This window comes from Carcharodon carcharias, chromosome 14 (genome assembly GCF_017639515.1).
Source record: "Carcharodon carcharias isolate sCarCar2 chromosome 14, sCarCar2.pri, whole genome shotgun sequence".
In the NCBI taxonomy this organism is placed as follows: Eukaryota; Metazoa; Chordata; class Chondrichthyes; order Lamniformes; family Lamnidae; genus Carcharodon; species Carcharodon carcharias.
Genome location: NC_054480.1, coordinates 59401148 through 59415299, shown reverse-complemented (window position 1 = coordinate 59415299; position 14152 = coordinate 59401148). Strand labels below are relative to the sequence as shown.

Genomic DNA, 14152 nt, shown 5'->3' with positions numbered 1-14152 from the left:
GGCACTTCCACAGCGACATTTCCTTAGGAGACCAAGAGATCTTACAAAGGCCTCATTCTGGTTATAATCTGAATGCAATGAGAGTGTCATGGATCTGTCTTGCAGTTTACTCCATCACTCTTGTCCTGCCTTCGATATCCTTCAACCCACTCCCCATTACCCGTAATCAACTATCATTCACCCCAGAGCTTCCCCCCCATCACCATCAGTCAGCCCCCCAGCATACTGGAACTGCCAACTGTTACCCTCGACCTGACATCCATCATCTTGAACTCTCCATCATCCTTGACATGCCCTCTGTTACCCTTGAATCTCAAAACTTCACCAATGACCTTCCCTGTATAATCCTTGATCTCCCCACAATCATGAATGACCTACCATCTTTAGACATTGGTCTCCCCTGTGTAGCTTCCTCCGTCTGTCCTCCATGAGCCTTTGTAGGGCTGCAGCCTCCCTTCCTCTCTCCCTCAATCAGCGATGCCCCTTTCCTCTTTCACAGTCCTGACTCAATCTCAATGCATCAATAACTCTTCACCCCTGGTTCAACAAAGCTTCCCTACAAGAAAAGTAGCTCCTACTCAGCCCAAATCTACCAGGAAGACTATACCTCGCCTGCTGCATGTATTTCTCATTTCTGCATGCTTAATTCCAAACTTAATCTGGAGAAATTGTGTTTTAATGATCATGCGTAGCATGTTAATTTAGTTAGAAAAGGTTCCTGTCCCTTGCTGTCAGGAAGTACAATCTGCTGCCAACTTAATGACCAACTTTCATCCCTCGTCAGAAAGCTGACATTTCACCTCCCACTGAAAAGTGCCCCCGCACACCTTGTTTCCTTCAGGGGCTTTGATGAACAGTGAGACAAGCAGTGTGTGATTTACATTTAATGAGTGATTTTAGTGAGTGATTGAGAAATAGACAAAGGAAAGACTGAAAATAAGGGTGAATTATACTGGGTGAATCCAATGTAAAATCATGTACAGAAAGGCAAATAAAGGGGGAATTTTCCTAGGTGGGGGGAAATGGGTTTGGCTGTGGGCAGGGAATTAAATCCACTAAAAGTGACATTGGGTCAGGATCCCTACATCATCCTGCCCAATTCCAGGTTTGACTGGGTGGGAATAAATACAGATTATACTGCATGAGAAATGCATACTGATTGGTTGGTAAGTCGACAATGATTGATCCAGGCATTGCCATGAAGAACGTACCAGGGCATGGGAACACCTTGACCACTCAGCATCGACTTGCCAACCAATCAGCACCCTTTTCTCATGCAGTATAAATTGTTGCTCCTTTTGAAATTTGGCATTCTTGTACCTGTCATGATGAGTGCAAGATGAAAAGCTTCAAAAACATGACTCTTTTTTCAGCAATATTCAAGTTCTGTACCACTATAGAAAATTATGGAAGTTTTCTGTTTAAAGGAGAAATGGCCCCATTTTTCTCAGGTAAAATTGGCTATTTGCTCACTATTGTTAGAGGTACAGGATCAGCACCGTCATTGAGTGACATGAGCTTCTCTCAAGAATGTTCACTAAATAAGACTGGATTTTTATGGGGTAGTGATGGAAGTTGTTTATCCCGTTTCGTTACATAACATAAACTTAAAAGTCTGATTTGGTCACCGGCTCTGTTGTTGGTGGGGTTGTTTCAAAATGACCTATTAAATGTGTTGATTTTCAATTAGGAAATAACCTAGCTGGGGGTAAGGTTTTGCTATCGGCAGTTGTTTCAACAAAGCCTGGTGCCATTGTTACAGCTAAAAATGTACAAGATAAATCAAGTTAAGTCCAAAAATCCTTCACTTCCTGTACCTTTACTGTGGAAATTATTGTTTCCGCTAAAGTTGTGTCCAAAGAAGCAGAAGCTCAAACTGCTAATGCTAAAAGGACATTGGAATATCAGACTGTCAACTCAAATCAAAACTTATTGAAAGTAAGGTGACAGTTTTAACACCTTGACACAAAGGAGGAAGCAGCCGCCCTTGCGGCATACTGACTCTCAGACTCACAGTTAGTCAGTCAGACAAAGAAATTAAGAGAACAAAACCCACAGCAGGTGCTGCTGTGCCAAGCAGAAGAAAAGGACTGTCTTGGGTTTGACCACCAAGCAGTGTGCTGATGAAGAACAATTCACATTTTGAAGAAACAAAGCTTGCGGAGACAAAGTAAAAGACCAAGGAGATGTTAGAGGGTGCCTTGCTACTGGAAGTCCATTTGATTATGCTCTGTAGATTAAGTGAAGGGACTTTGAAAAGGCACAGGGACATTCATCCTGATGAGGAAGTAAGAAGAGATCCTGTTATAACTGGGAGGAGCTTGGGAACTTTAAACACAGACTCCATTCCTGCTGAGAGTGCGGTGTAATATATAAATGTGGCGTGGGGTTTTTCGTTGTGTTAAGAAGTTAATGGGGAATTCCTTTTCTATAGTTTAGTCTATAAGTTACCGAATAAATAATGTTTAATCGATGTCGACTGTAGTTGTTACATTAAAAGTCTTAAAGCAAGAAATCTTATTGTGCAATTTCTTTGCGTCAGCCACTGGGAAATTCATGTCTCTTTCTAAAAGTTACATCTCTACTTGGATCGTAACAGTAGGGAGCAATGACTTATGCTAAAATTGTAATAGCTTTAAGCCTCTTTTCTGCCTTTTATTAACAGTCACCCTGCTAACATTTTCAATATTCATCTTATTCACCATAGCTCAGCAACGATGAACAGATCAGGTTACTCAATGCAGTGAAGAACCGAGAGCTCACCATTGATGAGGCTTGGGAAGTTGCGCAAAGTGGCAAGCCAGCACTCCAGGAGCCAAGCAAACCAGATACAGTATGATAATAGCAATTTTCCTTTATTAGTCATTAAAAAATGTTGCATTTGAAGCTGACTGACTAAACTTTGTTTACTTAAAGCAGGGTTATCAATTTCGTCAGGAGATTGCACTACACTACATAAATGAGCTTAAATTTTATAATGGGTTCATTAAAATGACTTAATAGTAGAACGCAGCATCATATATGTGCCAGTGAAAGGTTGCTAACAAAGAATTTGTAATGACTGTACCAAGAAAAATACCCTATCATTACGAGAGCAAACCTTATGGGATATAAACATTATAGCTAGTGTATCTTCCCGAATTTTAATTTTTTTTTGGCAGTCCCAACTTTTACTGTACTAAACACCATTAGTAGGAATGTTTTATGAAATAAAAAATATTTTTGCTGTTGTACTGTAATGTTTATTTTTAACGGCATTTAATTTAACCTTCAATTGGGCAGCAAGTGAACGAGACTGCCTCCAATTCAATATTTGTGTTAGATTAAATAAATCTGTTGGCTGTTTTTCAAGATGCTATTTAAGTTTCACTTTTCGATACTTGGGGATAGAAACAGGTTAAACATAGAAGATTCTAACTCACAGCATGGAAGATAATTATGTCACGACAATTTATGAAAAGAAACACTATTGTCCAATGTATGGCTGCAAAAAGGGACATATCATCAAAGCTTTTCATCTTGCACTCATCAGGACAGATACGCAAGGACCAGCTCTTGCAAATGTTTTTGCCAGTTTTCACGAGAATCATGTTTTTGATGGAATTACACATAATCACATATCCCTTACATATTTCTGATTTATAGATGATATGATTGCTATATTTGAATCCACAGCCACATGTAAGAATTTCCATAGACATCTTAATGGGCTTCATCCTGAGCTCAAATTCATCTTTGAAATGGAGCAGTCAAATGAGCTCCCTTTCTTTGTTGTGCTTGTTGAGAAATCTGCCATTCAGTTCTCTAGTAATGTCTACTTCAAGCCGACTGGTCAATATACGCATTGGCATTCCTACAGTTTCACGTGCTATAAGATTGGCCATTTTGGCAGTCACGGAAATACGGCCCAAGGCATTTACTCACCATGCAAGCTTCATGCTAATATAGGATGCATCAAAGCCTTCTTGCAGAATAATGGCTACCCTGATTAGATCATTGCTCACTGTAGATCATGCAAACTCATGAATGGGTCTAAGACTGCCATTTTCTTAAAAAGTACCCAGTCTACCTCAGATTACCCTGGTAGAGTAAGGTATCTCAAAACTTTGAGCCACCATGTGAGGCTAGCTGTTTCATGCTGTTACTATGCAGTAGCAACATGAGTAGTATTCTTCACTAATAAGATGCTGCCATCAAGCCAGAAAGACATTCTGCCTAACACACAAATGAGTAATGTCTGATATGAATTTCAGTGCCTGTGTAAATCCAGGTACATAGGCCATATGCCCCAATGACTGGTGGATCATATTAAACAGCATGTCTCTTTGCCTGTTTGAAAAAGGCAAAATACTGACTGTACCCAACCAGCCCATGCTTGCAAAACTCAGAACATAGTGTTCAACATTAGCTGTGATGCTGGAATTGAACAGCACTTGCTAGACATTCCTGATTGCACTAAGAATTACACCGACAACTAATTTAAGCTCACAGTGTGGCATACTTATGTGTGCTAGAAGCTACATATATTCACATACTGGGCACTGTCCTTGGCAGACAGAAGGAGCATGTTTACATATTGCGCCTTTTCCAAATAAGCAAAAGCTTGGGACAAAGCCATTCTATGGTTCATTCCCCACGGAAATGCCTTAACCAGTCAGAGTCGAGCTATCTGGTTTGAATTTAGACAAAAGCTTGGCAGTTAACTGTTCCCTGGTGCATTCTCCATGGCAATGCCTCTACCATTGACAGTCCATTTGCCAACCAATCAGCAACCTCTTCTCATGTAGTATAAATTGTTGTTCCCTTTACAATTGGTATTCTTGCATGTTCTGATGAGTGCAAGACAAAAAGATTCGATGGCATGTCTCTTTTTTCAGCAATGCTCAGGTTCTTACTACCAAATGACTATTGTCCAATGTCTTCACCCTGTTGCAATAATAGATCTCCATATGACTCACCTATACTGTTAATCCTGGACTTGGCAGGAAAACAGAGACCCCCATGGTCTAGCTTGAAAGCATTTTATTTTACCAGTCTTTCTAGTCAGTGATGATTTTAAAGTTCAAAAAGGGCTGATGTATTATTTGTTCCAATCTCAAACATGTTAGAGAATCCTCTGATCCATTTTTTGATCTTCAATGTTCATGTTAAAGTTTAAAGTCAAAAATTGATTTGTCTGCTTAACTAGGGGGAATCTCAAATGTTGGATAACTATGCTGCATGACTAGGGTAGATACAATTTAAAAACCACTTTGCAGTAAAGCAAGATATAAAATTGTACCATGCTCCATTCTGATACTACAACATTTAACACAATATTGTTTTCCTTCAAAATTGAAGCGACATGCGCCTTTATTTTGCATTAGGACAGCATTCTTTGCTATCGTGCGTTATTCAACAATGTTCTGCAGCTGCTCTTTACCTTATTGTACTTATCAAAGAATCTTATGCTACACCAAACATTATTAAATAACTGATGCTCTGTGCTTTATGCCTTTGTGGCACATATAAAGGAGAGTGATATCATAAAAACAGAAGAAAAGATAATAGGAGAGAACAATTCTCTATAAATTATGGAGTTATTTCATGGAATGAACACAGTAGCAATATATCTTTTGTTTGTTGGGCTTTGTTATTCTCACAAGATTGATTGTTTTCATTTTTGTGACAAGGGAATGCCCAGAGGCAAAGCAAAAAAAAGAGATCTAGCACAGGGATTTCCTAGGAGTGCCTGATGGGATTAGCGAACAGTTTTACTTCAAGCTGGTGCAGCAACACCAATGAGGCAATCAAGTATAATTGTGAGCATCTGACTATTGTTGGAAAAAGGGAAATGCTGTCGAAGGTTTTCATCTTGCACTCATCAGGACAGATGCAGAGTGGCAAATTTCAAAGGGAGCAACACTTTATACTGTTTGAGAAAAGGGTGCTGATTGGTTGGCAAGTCAATTCTGATTGGTCAAGGCGTTGTCATGGAGAATGCACCTGGAAACTATTGCTGCCATGTTTCTGATCAATTCAAAAAAGGCACAATGCCTGGTAAAGTTCCTTTTTCCTGCAGAGACCAAGTCTCTGTAAATGAAATATGTAGCTTCTAGAAGCGTAAGTGATCCACATTGTGAGTCCGACTGATGAACTTAAATTGGTTGTTAGTGTAATTCTTAGCACACTTGGGATTGTTCACCAATTGCTGCCTAATCGTGCAATCATATCTATTGTTAGACATTATGTTCTGAGTTTTGAAAACCTGGGCTGGTTGAGTACGGTCAACACCTGGCCTATTGCCAACAGCTGAAGGGATGTGATGTTTGAAATGATCCATCGGATGTATACCTGTGTACCTGGCATAGCATCAGCATTGAAGTTCTTATGCCACATTACCTATTTGCGTGGTAGGCAGCATGCCTTTTTGGCTTGATGGCATCATCCTGTTAATGGAAAATGTCACTTGTGTTGCTACTGCACAGTAGCACTGTGAAATTTTTTTGAGCATGTCCATTTAGCTTTACATAATAGGTAGAGCAGTAATCGTACTCAGCCAACCCTTGCTTGCAAAACTCAGAACGTGGGGCAGGATTTTGAAGTCGTCAGGCAATGGCCATAGGCGGGCCTGGGAGTGGCCAGAAAACAGTCTGCTGCCTGCGAATTGGGCCCCGACTGCGATTTCACACTGGCAAGCCAATTAAGGCCCACCCAGTGTGAAACACGGCTCTGCGCTGGCCAGAAAGGGCCAAGTGGGGGTGGGGCTTGTCAGCCGCTGGGCCTAATGGTGACCCTGTGGCCGGTTTAACAACAGCCCAGGCTGCCCCTGGAAGGCTGCCATGGAAAGACTTGTGTTCAGAGTTCCCGTGGAGTTGAGTGCGGCTGGACATGGCAGGCAGGAGGGCAGTTCGGGTGGTCACTTGGCCCCCTGCTTTTCCAATGAGTGCCTCACCGTCCTCCTAGAGGAAGTGACTGCCAGGAGGGACACCCTTGTCCCCAGGGATGGGAGGAGGAGGCCACCGCACCTCACCAAGAGCAATAGTGAGCAGCCATGACGTGGTGCGGCGCACATGGGCGCTGTGCCAGAAACACTTCAATGACCTACTGTGCTCAGGAAGGGTGAGTACCGTGTTGGCATGGGTCAGTGTGCAGATGTTGTAGGTCTGGCCATCCCCCCATGGACCTCGAAGGCGCTAAAGTCTGAGTGCCAACCGTCAATGATGCCGGAGCTGGCCAGGTGGGTGAGCCCTGGCTACTTGGACTGAGTGCCTTGTGACTCGTGGGTCATGACTCAATTGTGCCCTGCCAGGTCGGGTTGGCCAGGCTGCAATGGCACTGCAGATAGGGAGTGGACTAATCAATACCCCTCTGTTGTTTCAGGAGAAGACGAGCAATAACCAGGCAGAGAGGGCAGGTACAGGCCGAGAGCAGCCCAACCCCCTGCTGCTCCACAGGTTCAAGCAAGACGCCCTGGAGCTTGTGAGCCAGCATGCTCCCCATGCAACTGGGCATGGAGAGGCGGGGGTACCAGATGAAGTTAAGAGTGCAGTGCAGGAAGGTGAGAATTTTGGCTTGTGCAACCATTCTAGTATAGTCTCTTCATTGATGGGAGTCTCGAACCTGGAGCCCTCATTGATCATTGAAAGACGCTGGCACCGTGATGCAGATCTCCATGGTCTCACCAGGGTACCTGGCATGCATAGCGACAGTGTGAAGATCTTAGCTAATCACATGTCCTTGTTCTTGCTTTTACGTTCGCCAGCATGTGTTCGTTCTGCGGACCCTGAAGGGCCACTCTTGACGTCAGAGGACCACCGAGCTTCTGTTGTACTTGAGTCACACCTGCTCTCTGAACCAGGCAGCAGCACAGACACCAGCACCTCGGTGGGCATTAGATTAGCAGCTAATATCTTGGTGCATATTGGTGAGGGCATTTCACACTCGCTTGAGGTGCAGGCAGAGGCAGGGAGTGCTCAGGGCTCCGGCAGTCGAAGGACAGCTGGGGACCAGGACGATACTCAGTTGAAGGCAGCTGATGAGCCTTTGGAGTTGTCCATTAGGCCAGATGCTGGATGTCCAGTGAGATGTGTCAGAGAACCTGGTGGAGACCCATGTGGGAATGCGTGCCATGGTCTCTGTTATGGAGGAGTTCCCTGCGGAGCATGAGCACTGCATCGACCCTCATGGCCGAGCGCACTGCCTCCTCCATTGAGACAGTGGTGATTCTCATGGAGAGGCAGCTCCAGGAACAGAATCAGGGGTTCCTGGGGTCATGCTTGGACCTGTAAGCCCTCACACAGGCAATGACTTCAGGCGGTCAGTGTCAATGTGGGAGATGGATTGAGCACCCAGTATCCCAGCTAGGTGCTTGTCCACCAATGATGAGCATGAAGGTCCAGAGCGACCTCATGTTGGCACATGAGATGCTTGTCATCTCTGTGGGCCCCTCTCAAGGTGCTCTGGATGATGGCAGCAGCTCCTCTGCCCCTCTTAAGGTGTCTGTCACATCTGATGAAGCTGCGATGACTGGGGAAATGCCAGCCGTGGCACTGGCCGCTCCCTCCCAGGTGGGGCCAGCACACGCTGCACAGGCCAGAGGGTGACCACCAAGGTCATCAAAGCCAAACAAAGAGCAGATTCAACAGGCTGCCTCCAATGCTGGTGCCAGTGAGGGCGTGGTACCAAGATGTAGCAGTCGCAAACGTAAGTTATAGGTACAAGAGGGACTGTTCATGGGTGGATTTGATGTTCATTTATGTTCACTTTATACATTCTGGTCCGGGAATGAAGGGGGGACACGGGTTTGGCTGTGGGCAGTCGGTGGCACCCTGGATGCGGGGGAACCCAGCAATCACTGCAAAGCCTCTGGCTCGCTCAGCCTGGCTGGCCTCGTCTGTACGGTAAAGAATAAAGGTCAGTACCCGCCTGAACAAATCTTCTGTCACCAGCTTCACACAACAGTGGACAGCTGATTGGGAGACTGCACACACACAGAGCCCTGGAAAGAGGCGGAGACATAGAAGTTGAGGGCCACTGACCTTCAGAGCCACTAGCATGGGTGTCCATCCACATAGTCGGAGCTGATCTCAGGCCAATCAACTGACAAATAGAGGTCATTGTCTCCCTAGAGAGAGGGAGCGAGGAATGAAGAGTTTTGGAGATAGTTTGCTGCTGGTTGCTTCATGGCACTTTGCAGTTTCATCTCTGTTCGGGGATTCGTTCTTAGCATTTCCAGGCATCATTTCAGGACTCACTGGTGTCTCCAAGGACCCCAGAGGATTTAGCCCATGTGGATCCTTCCAGGTGTCAGACAGCCTTCCCTTACCCTGATAATGGAGATGGTGCTCTCCGCTGGTGGCACCTATTTTGAGGAGGAAGAGAGAGGCAGAAGGGAGAAGAGGCCAAGTGTCCCAATGCAGCTTCCAGGGGAGCGAACTGTGGGAGGAGAGGTGCAGACATATGGGGTGCAGGGCCAGCAGGTAGTCCAAGGCGGAAGAGGCTGCAGAAGACGCCACAATCCTGCTGCCAGGGTTTATAGATGGTGATGCAGCTACCTCAATATGTCTGACGTGCAATGCTGAAGGAGGCTTCACTGGCAGAAGAGGGGAGGTGTTGCTGCCGTCATCCGGAGCGCCCTGAGAGGAGCTGCAGAGATGAGCAGCTTGTGTGTCAACATGAGGTCACTGCTCGCCATTGATGGATGGGCACCTAGCTGTTATACTGGGTGTCTCATCCATCTCACACATGGACACTGAGGTCAGTGCCTGTGTGAGGGCTTGCAGGTCCGGGCACAAGCACAGGAACCCCAATTCTGTTCCTGGAGCTGTCTTTCCACTCTCTTAACGGAAGAGGCATTGCACTCCACCATGAGGGCCAACACAGTGCTGATGCTCCACAAGGACTCCTCCACAATGGAGACCATGGCACGCACACCCTCATGGATCTTTGTCAGATCCTCCCACACTCCCCACTGGACATCCAGCATCTGCTGCTTAATGGCTGACTCTAGAGGCCCATCATCAGCCTTCGACTGAGCATCGTCCTGGTCTCCAGCAGTCCTCTGACTGCTGGCACCCTCAGGACTCTGCTTCCGCCTGCACTTCAAGTGAGTGTGAAGTGCCCTCAACAATGTGCACCGAGATACTAGCTGCTAACCTAATGCCCACTGAGTTGCTGGTATCTGCGCTGGTGCCTGGTTGAGAGAGTGGGTGTGATGCAGGTATTTCTGGAACATGGCAGTCCTCCGGTATGAGGGGTAGCTCCTGGAGGTCCTGAGAATTGCTGCCTGGTAGCAAATCTAAGGGACACTGTCACATGAATTGTCAATCACTTTATCTCAAACCTTTATAAAATATTTGAAAACCCTCATGAAACCTCATCCCGCCCGTGGATGAGGTTTCATGCTTTTTCTGAAGCCCACCAGGGCTCCTGGCCTGCCCATCAACCCTATGGTCAATTACCTAAATTGTTTTATTAATGGCCTCGATAGGCCATGACAGGTTGGCGGGCGCACAGCTGATTCATTTTGCATCAGCCAGCGGGCCCTGCCTCCGCTCTCCAACCTAAAGATCCTGCCCATTGTCTTTCAATGATCAATGAGGAATCCAGCCTGGAGGCTCCCATCAATGATGAGATTGCAGAAGATTGTTTGCAGCATCCAAAACTCTCACCTAATTGCACTGCAATCTTACCTTTGTCTGACACCCCAGCCTCTCTACAGCCGGTTGACCGAGGTGCATGGCACCTCCTGAACTCCAAGGAGAGGATGAGAAGGTGTAGGAGTCTTCCACCAGTCCGCAACCCAATATTTTTATGGGATGTCTTCTTCTGAAAGGACAGAGGAGCATTGATTAGTCCACTCTCGACCTGCAGCGCCATTGCAGCCTGGCCAACCCCAGTTGAGGGCACATCTGAGTCGTGGCCCTCAAGCCGCAAGGCACTCAGTAAAAGCAGCCAGGGCTCACCCCCTTGGCCAGCCCTGGAGTGATTAACAGTTGGCACCCCTGAGCTCCATGGGGGGATGGCCAGCCCAAAACACTTGGACACACTGACCCATGCCAACATGGCATTCACCATTCCTGAGCGCAGCATGTCATTAAACCGCTTCTGGCACTGCACCCAGGTGCGCTGCACACGTTGTGGCTGCTCACCTGGGCTGCCATCTCCTCCCATGTCCTTTTTGTGAGGTGCGATGGCCTCCTCCTCCCACTTTTATAGACATGGGTGTCTCTTCTGGCAGCCACCTCCTCTAGGGGGTCAGCAAGGCACACATCAGAAAAATTGGGGGGGTGCAAGTGCCCAGCTGACCTCACCTCCCGCCTGGTGTCTATATCTTCATTTGCAGCCACGTTGTTGCAGCAACTCTGATGTGGGTAGCCTCCCTGGGGCTGCCTGCGCCATTTTTGAATGGCCACTGGGTTGTCATCGGACTCGGCAGCTGAAAGTTTGAGGTTGTCCACTTGGCAAGAAGAATAGCAAAGCAGAATACTATTTAAATGGAGAGATTCTGCAGAATACTACAGTAGAGAGGGAACTGGATGTCCTTGTGCATGAATCACAAAAAGTTAACACGCAGGTACAACAAGTGATTAGGAAGGCAAATGGATTTTATTGTAAGATGGAGGGGGGGTGGAATATAAAAGTTGAGAAGCTGTGATACAGCTCTAGGGACATTAGTGAGACCATACCTGGAATACTGTGGACAGTTTTGGTCTCCTTACTTAAGAAGGGATATACTTGAATTGAAAGCAGTTCAGAGAAGGTTCACTGGCCTGATTCCTGGGATGAAGTAGTTGTTTTACGAGGAAAAGCTGAGCAGGTTGGGCCTATGCTCATTGGAGTTTAGAAGAATGAGAAGTGACCTTATTGAAACAAAAAAATATTCTGAGGGGGTTTGACAGGCGACATGCTGGGAGGATGTTTCGTTGCGTGGGGGAATCTAGAACAATGGACCACAGTTTAAAAATAAGAGGGCAACCCCATTTAAGATGGAGATGAGGAGGAATTTCTTCCCTCAAAGCGTAGTTAGTGTTTGAAATTCTCTTCCAAAGAGAGAAGTGGAGGCTGGGTCATTGACTATATTCAAGATTACATTAGACAGATTTTCGATCGACAGCAGAGTTAAGGGTTAAAGGAGACAGGCAGGGAAGTGGAGTTGAGGCCACAATCAAATCAGCTATAATTTTAACCAATGGTGGAACAGGCTTAATTGGCTAAATGGCTGACTCTTGTTTCTATTTCTTATATGAACAGCATGTCTTTTCTTTTTAGCAAATTCTCAAACTCTGTACTACCAAGCAAATAATGTGAGCACCTGTCTCATTTCACTGTTGATACCAGAGGGGATCTGGAAACATACACCTTGGTCCCACGAATGAATAAAAAAAAACACAATGATTGTAACTTGTGCACCTGGGTGTTTCTTTGTCTGTGAAACCTATAACAATATTTATTTGCAATTTGAATTTTTTTGTGTTTAGATGCCTGAAAATACACAATACAACTTTTCTGTCTATAAACATAATCGATACAGAAGGCAGAAGAGAGTACTGATGGTAAGCTGAACAATTTTCTCTGTCGCTAAATATCTGAGGTGGCAGTTTAATATGCTTTGTTTAAGGTAGCATGGTCTTCAATGAAAGCAATTTGAAAACCTTTTTATTCCATTGGTCCACACTTTAAGATGATGATGGAAATTACATTGAACTGCATTATTGGGTCACTTTCTCATGAAATCATTGATGTCGGTGATGCTCTGTTCATCTGTCCTTTCTACCTCTCTGGACAAAAAAGAAAAGATCATGGGGTAGATTATGACTTTGTGTGATTGTATTAAAAAAATCTTCTCAGATACTAAGGCAGTCCATGCCCACATGCAGCAAGACCTGGACAGTATCCAGGCTTGGGCTGACAATTGGCAAGTAACGTTCACTCCACTCAATTGCTAGGCAATGACCATCTCCAAAAAGAGAGAATCTAACCATCTCCCATTGAAATTCAATGGCATTGCTATTGCTGAATTACCCACTGTCAATGTCATGGGAGTTACCCTTGACCAGAAACTTACATGGACCAATCATATAAATGCTGTGCTTACAAGAGCAGGTCAGATGCTAGGAATTCTCTAGCAAAGAACTCACCTCCTGACTCCCCAAAGCCTGTCCACCATTTACAAGGCACAAGTCAGGAGTGTGATGGAATACTCTCCACTTACCTGAATGAGTGCAGCTCCAACAACATTCAAGAAGCTTGACACCATCCAGGACAAAACAGCCCATTCATCACCTGAAACATTCACTTCCTCCACTACCAGCTACAGCGGCAGTAGTCTGTACCATCTACAAGATGACCTGCAGCAACTTGCCAAGGCTTCTTCAACAGCACCTCCAAAACCCACTAGCTGTGACACCTAGGAGAACAAAGGCAGCACATGCATGGGAACACACCACCTGAAAGTTCCCCTTCACATCACTCACTATCTTGAACTGAGGCTATATCACTGTCCTTTTATTATTGCTGGGTCAAAATCAGGAAACTCCCTCCCTAACAACTTTGCAGGTGTGCCTACACCACATGGCATGAGGCGATTCAAGAAGGTGACTCAGCACAACCTTTTCCAGGGCAGTTAGGGATGGACAATAAATGCCAACCTTGTCAGCGGCTCCCTCATCCCAAGTATGCATTAGAATGAATGGTGGAGTGAGTGGAAATAAAAGTCAAGAGAGCTATGAGACTCACTATTGATTTGCTATTGCCCCCTTTTTGCTATCAGAGTCAGAATCTACTGCAGTGCTCTTTCACAATGATCAAAATCATAATGCTGAGATTATAATATTGTATGTGCAAATGAAATTTCTTGGTGATTTCATTTTTTCCATGTTCAGTACATCTTTAAGGTCTATGCGCTTATGTTCCAGGTTGGAAGAGCAAGGAGAAACTTATCAGTAGTGGTGAATAGTTCTAGAACTAGGAGTCGCTGTTTAAAAATAAGGGGTTGCTCATTTAAGTTAGAGATGAGGAGAAATTGTTTCTCTCAGAGGGTCATGAGTCTTTGGAACTCTCTTCCTCAAAAGGAGGTGGAAGCAAAGTCTTTGAATATTTTTAAGGCAGAGCTAGATAGATTCTCGATTAATAGGGGGTTGAAAGGTTAATGGGGTAGGCAGCAATATGG

At 45.2% G+C, this 14152-nt stretch overlaps 1 protein-coding gene across 1 annotated transcript in view; it reads left to right on the top strand.

Annotated features, from left to right (window-relative positions):
- Positions 1–14152, top strand: part of LOC121287430 (protein diaphanous homolog 2) — a 140174-nt gene that overhangs the window by 26985 nt on the left and 99037 nt on the right. The window contains exons 2-3 of the mRNA XM_041205305.1: positions 2708–2833; positions 12462–12536. Coding sequence (XP_041061239.1) covers positions 2708–2833; positions 12462–12536 — 201 coding nt within the window. The remainder of the gene's footprint in view (positions 1–2707; positions 2834–12461; positions 12537–14152) is intronic.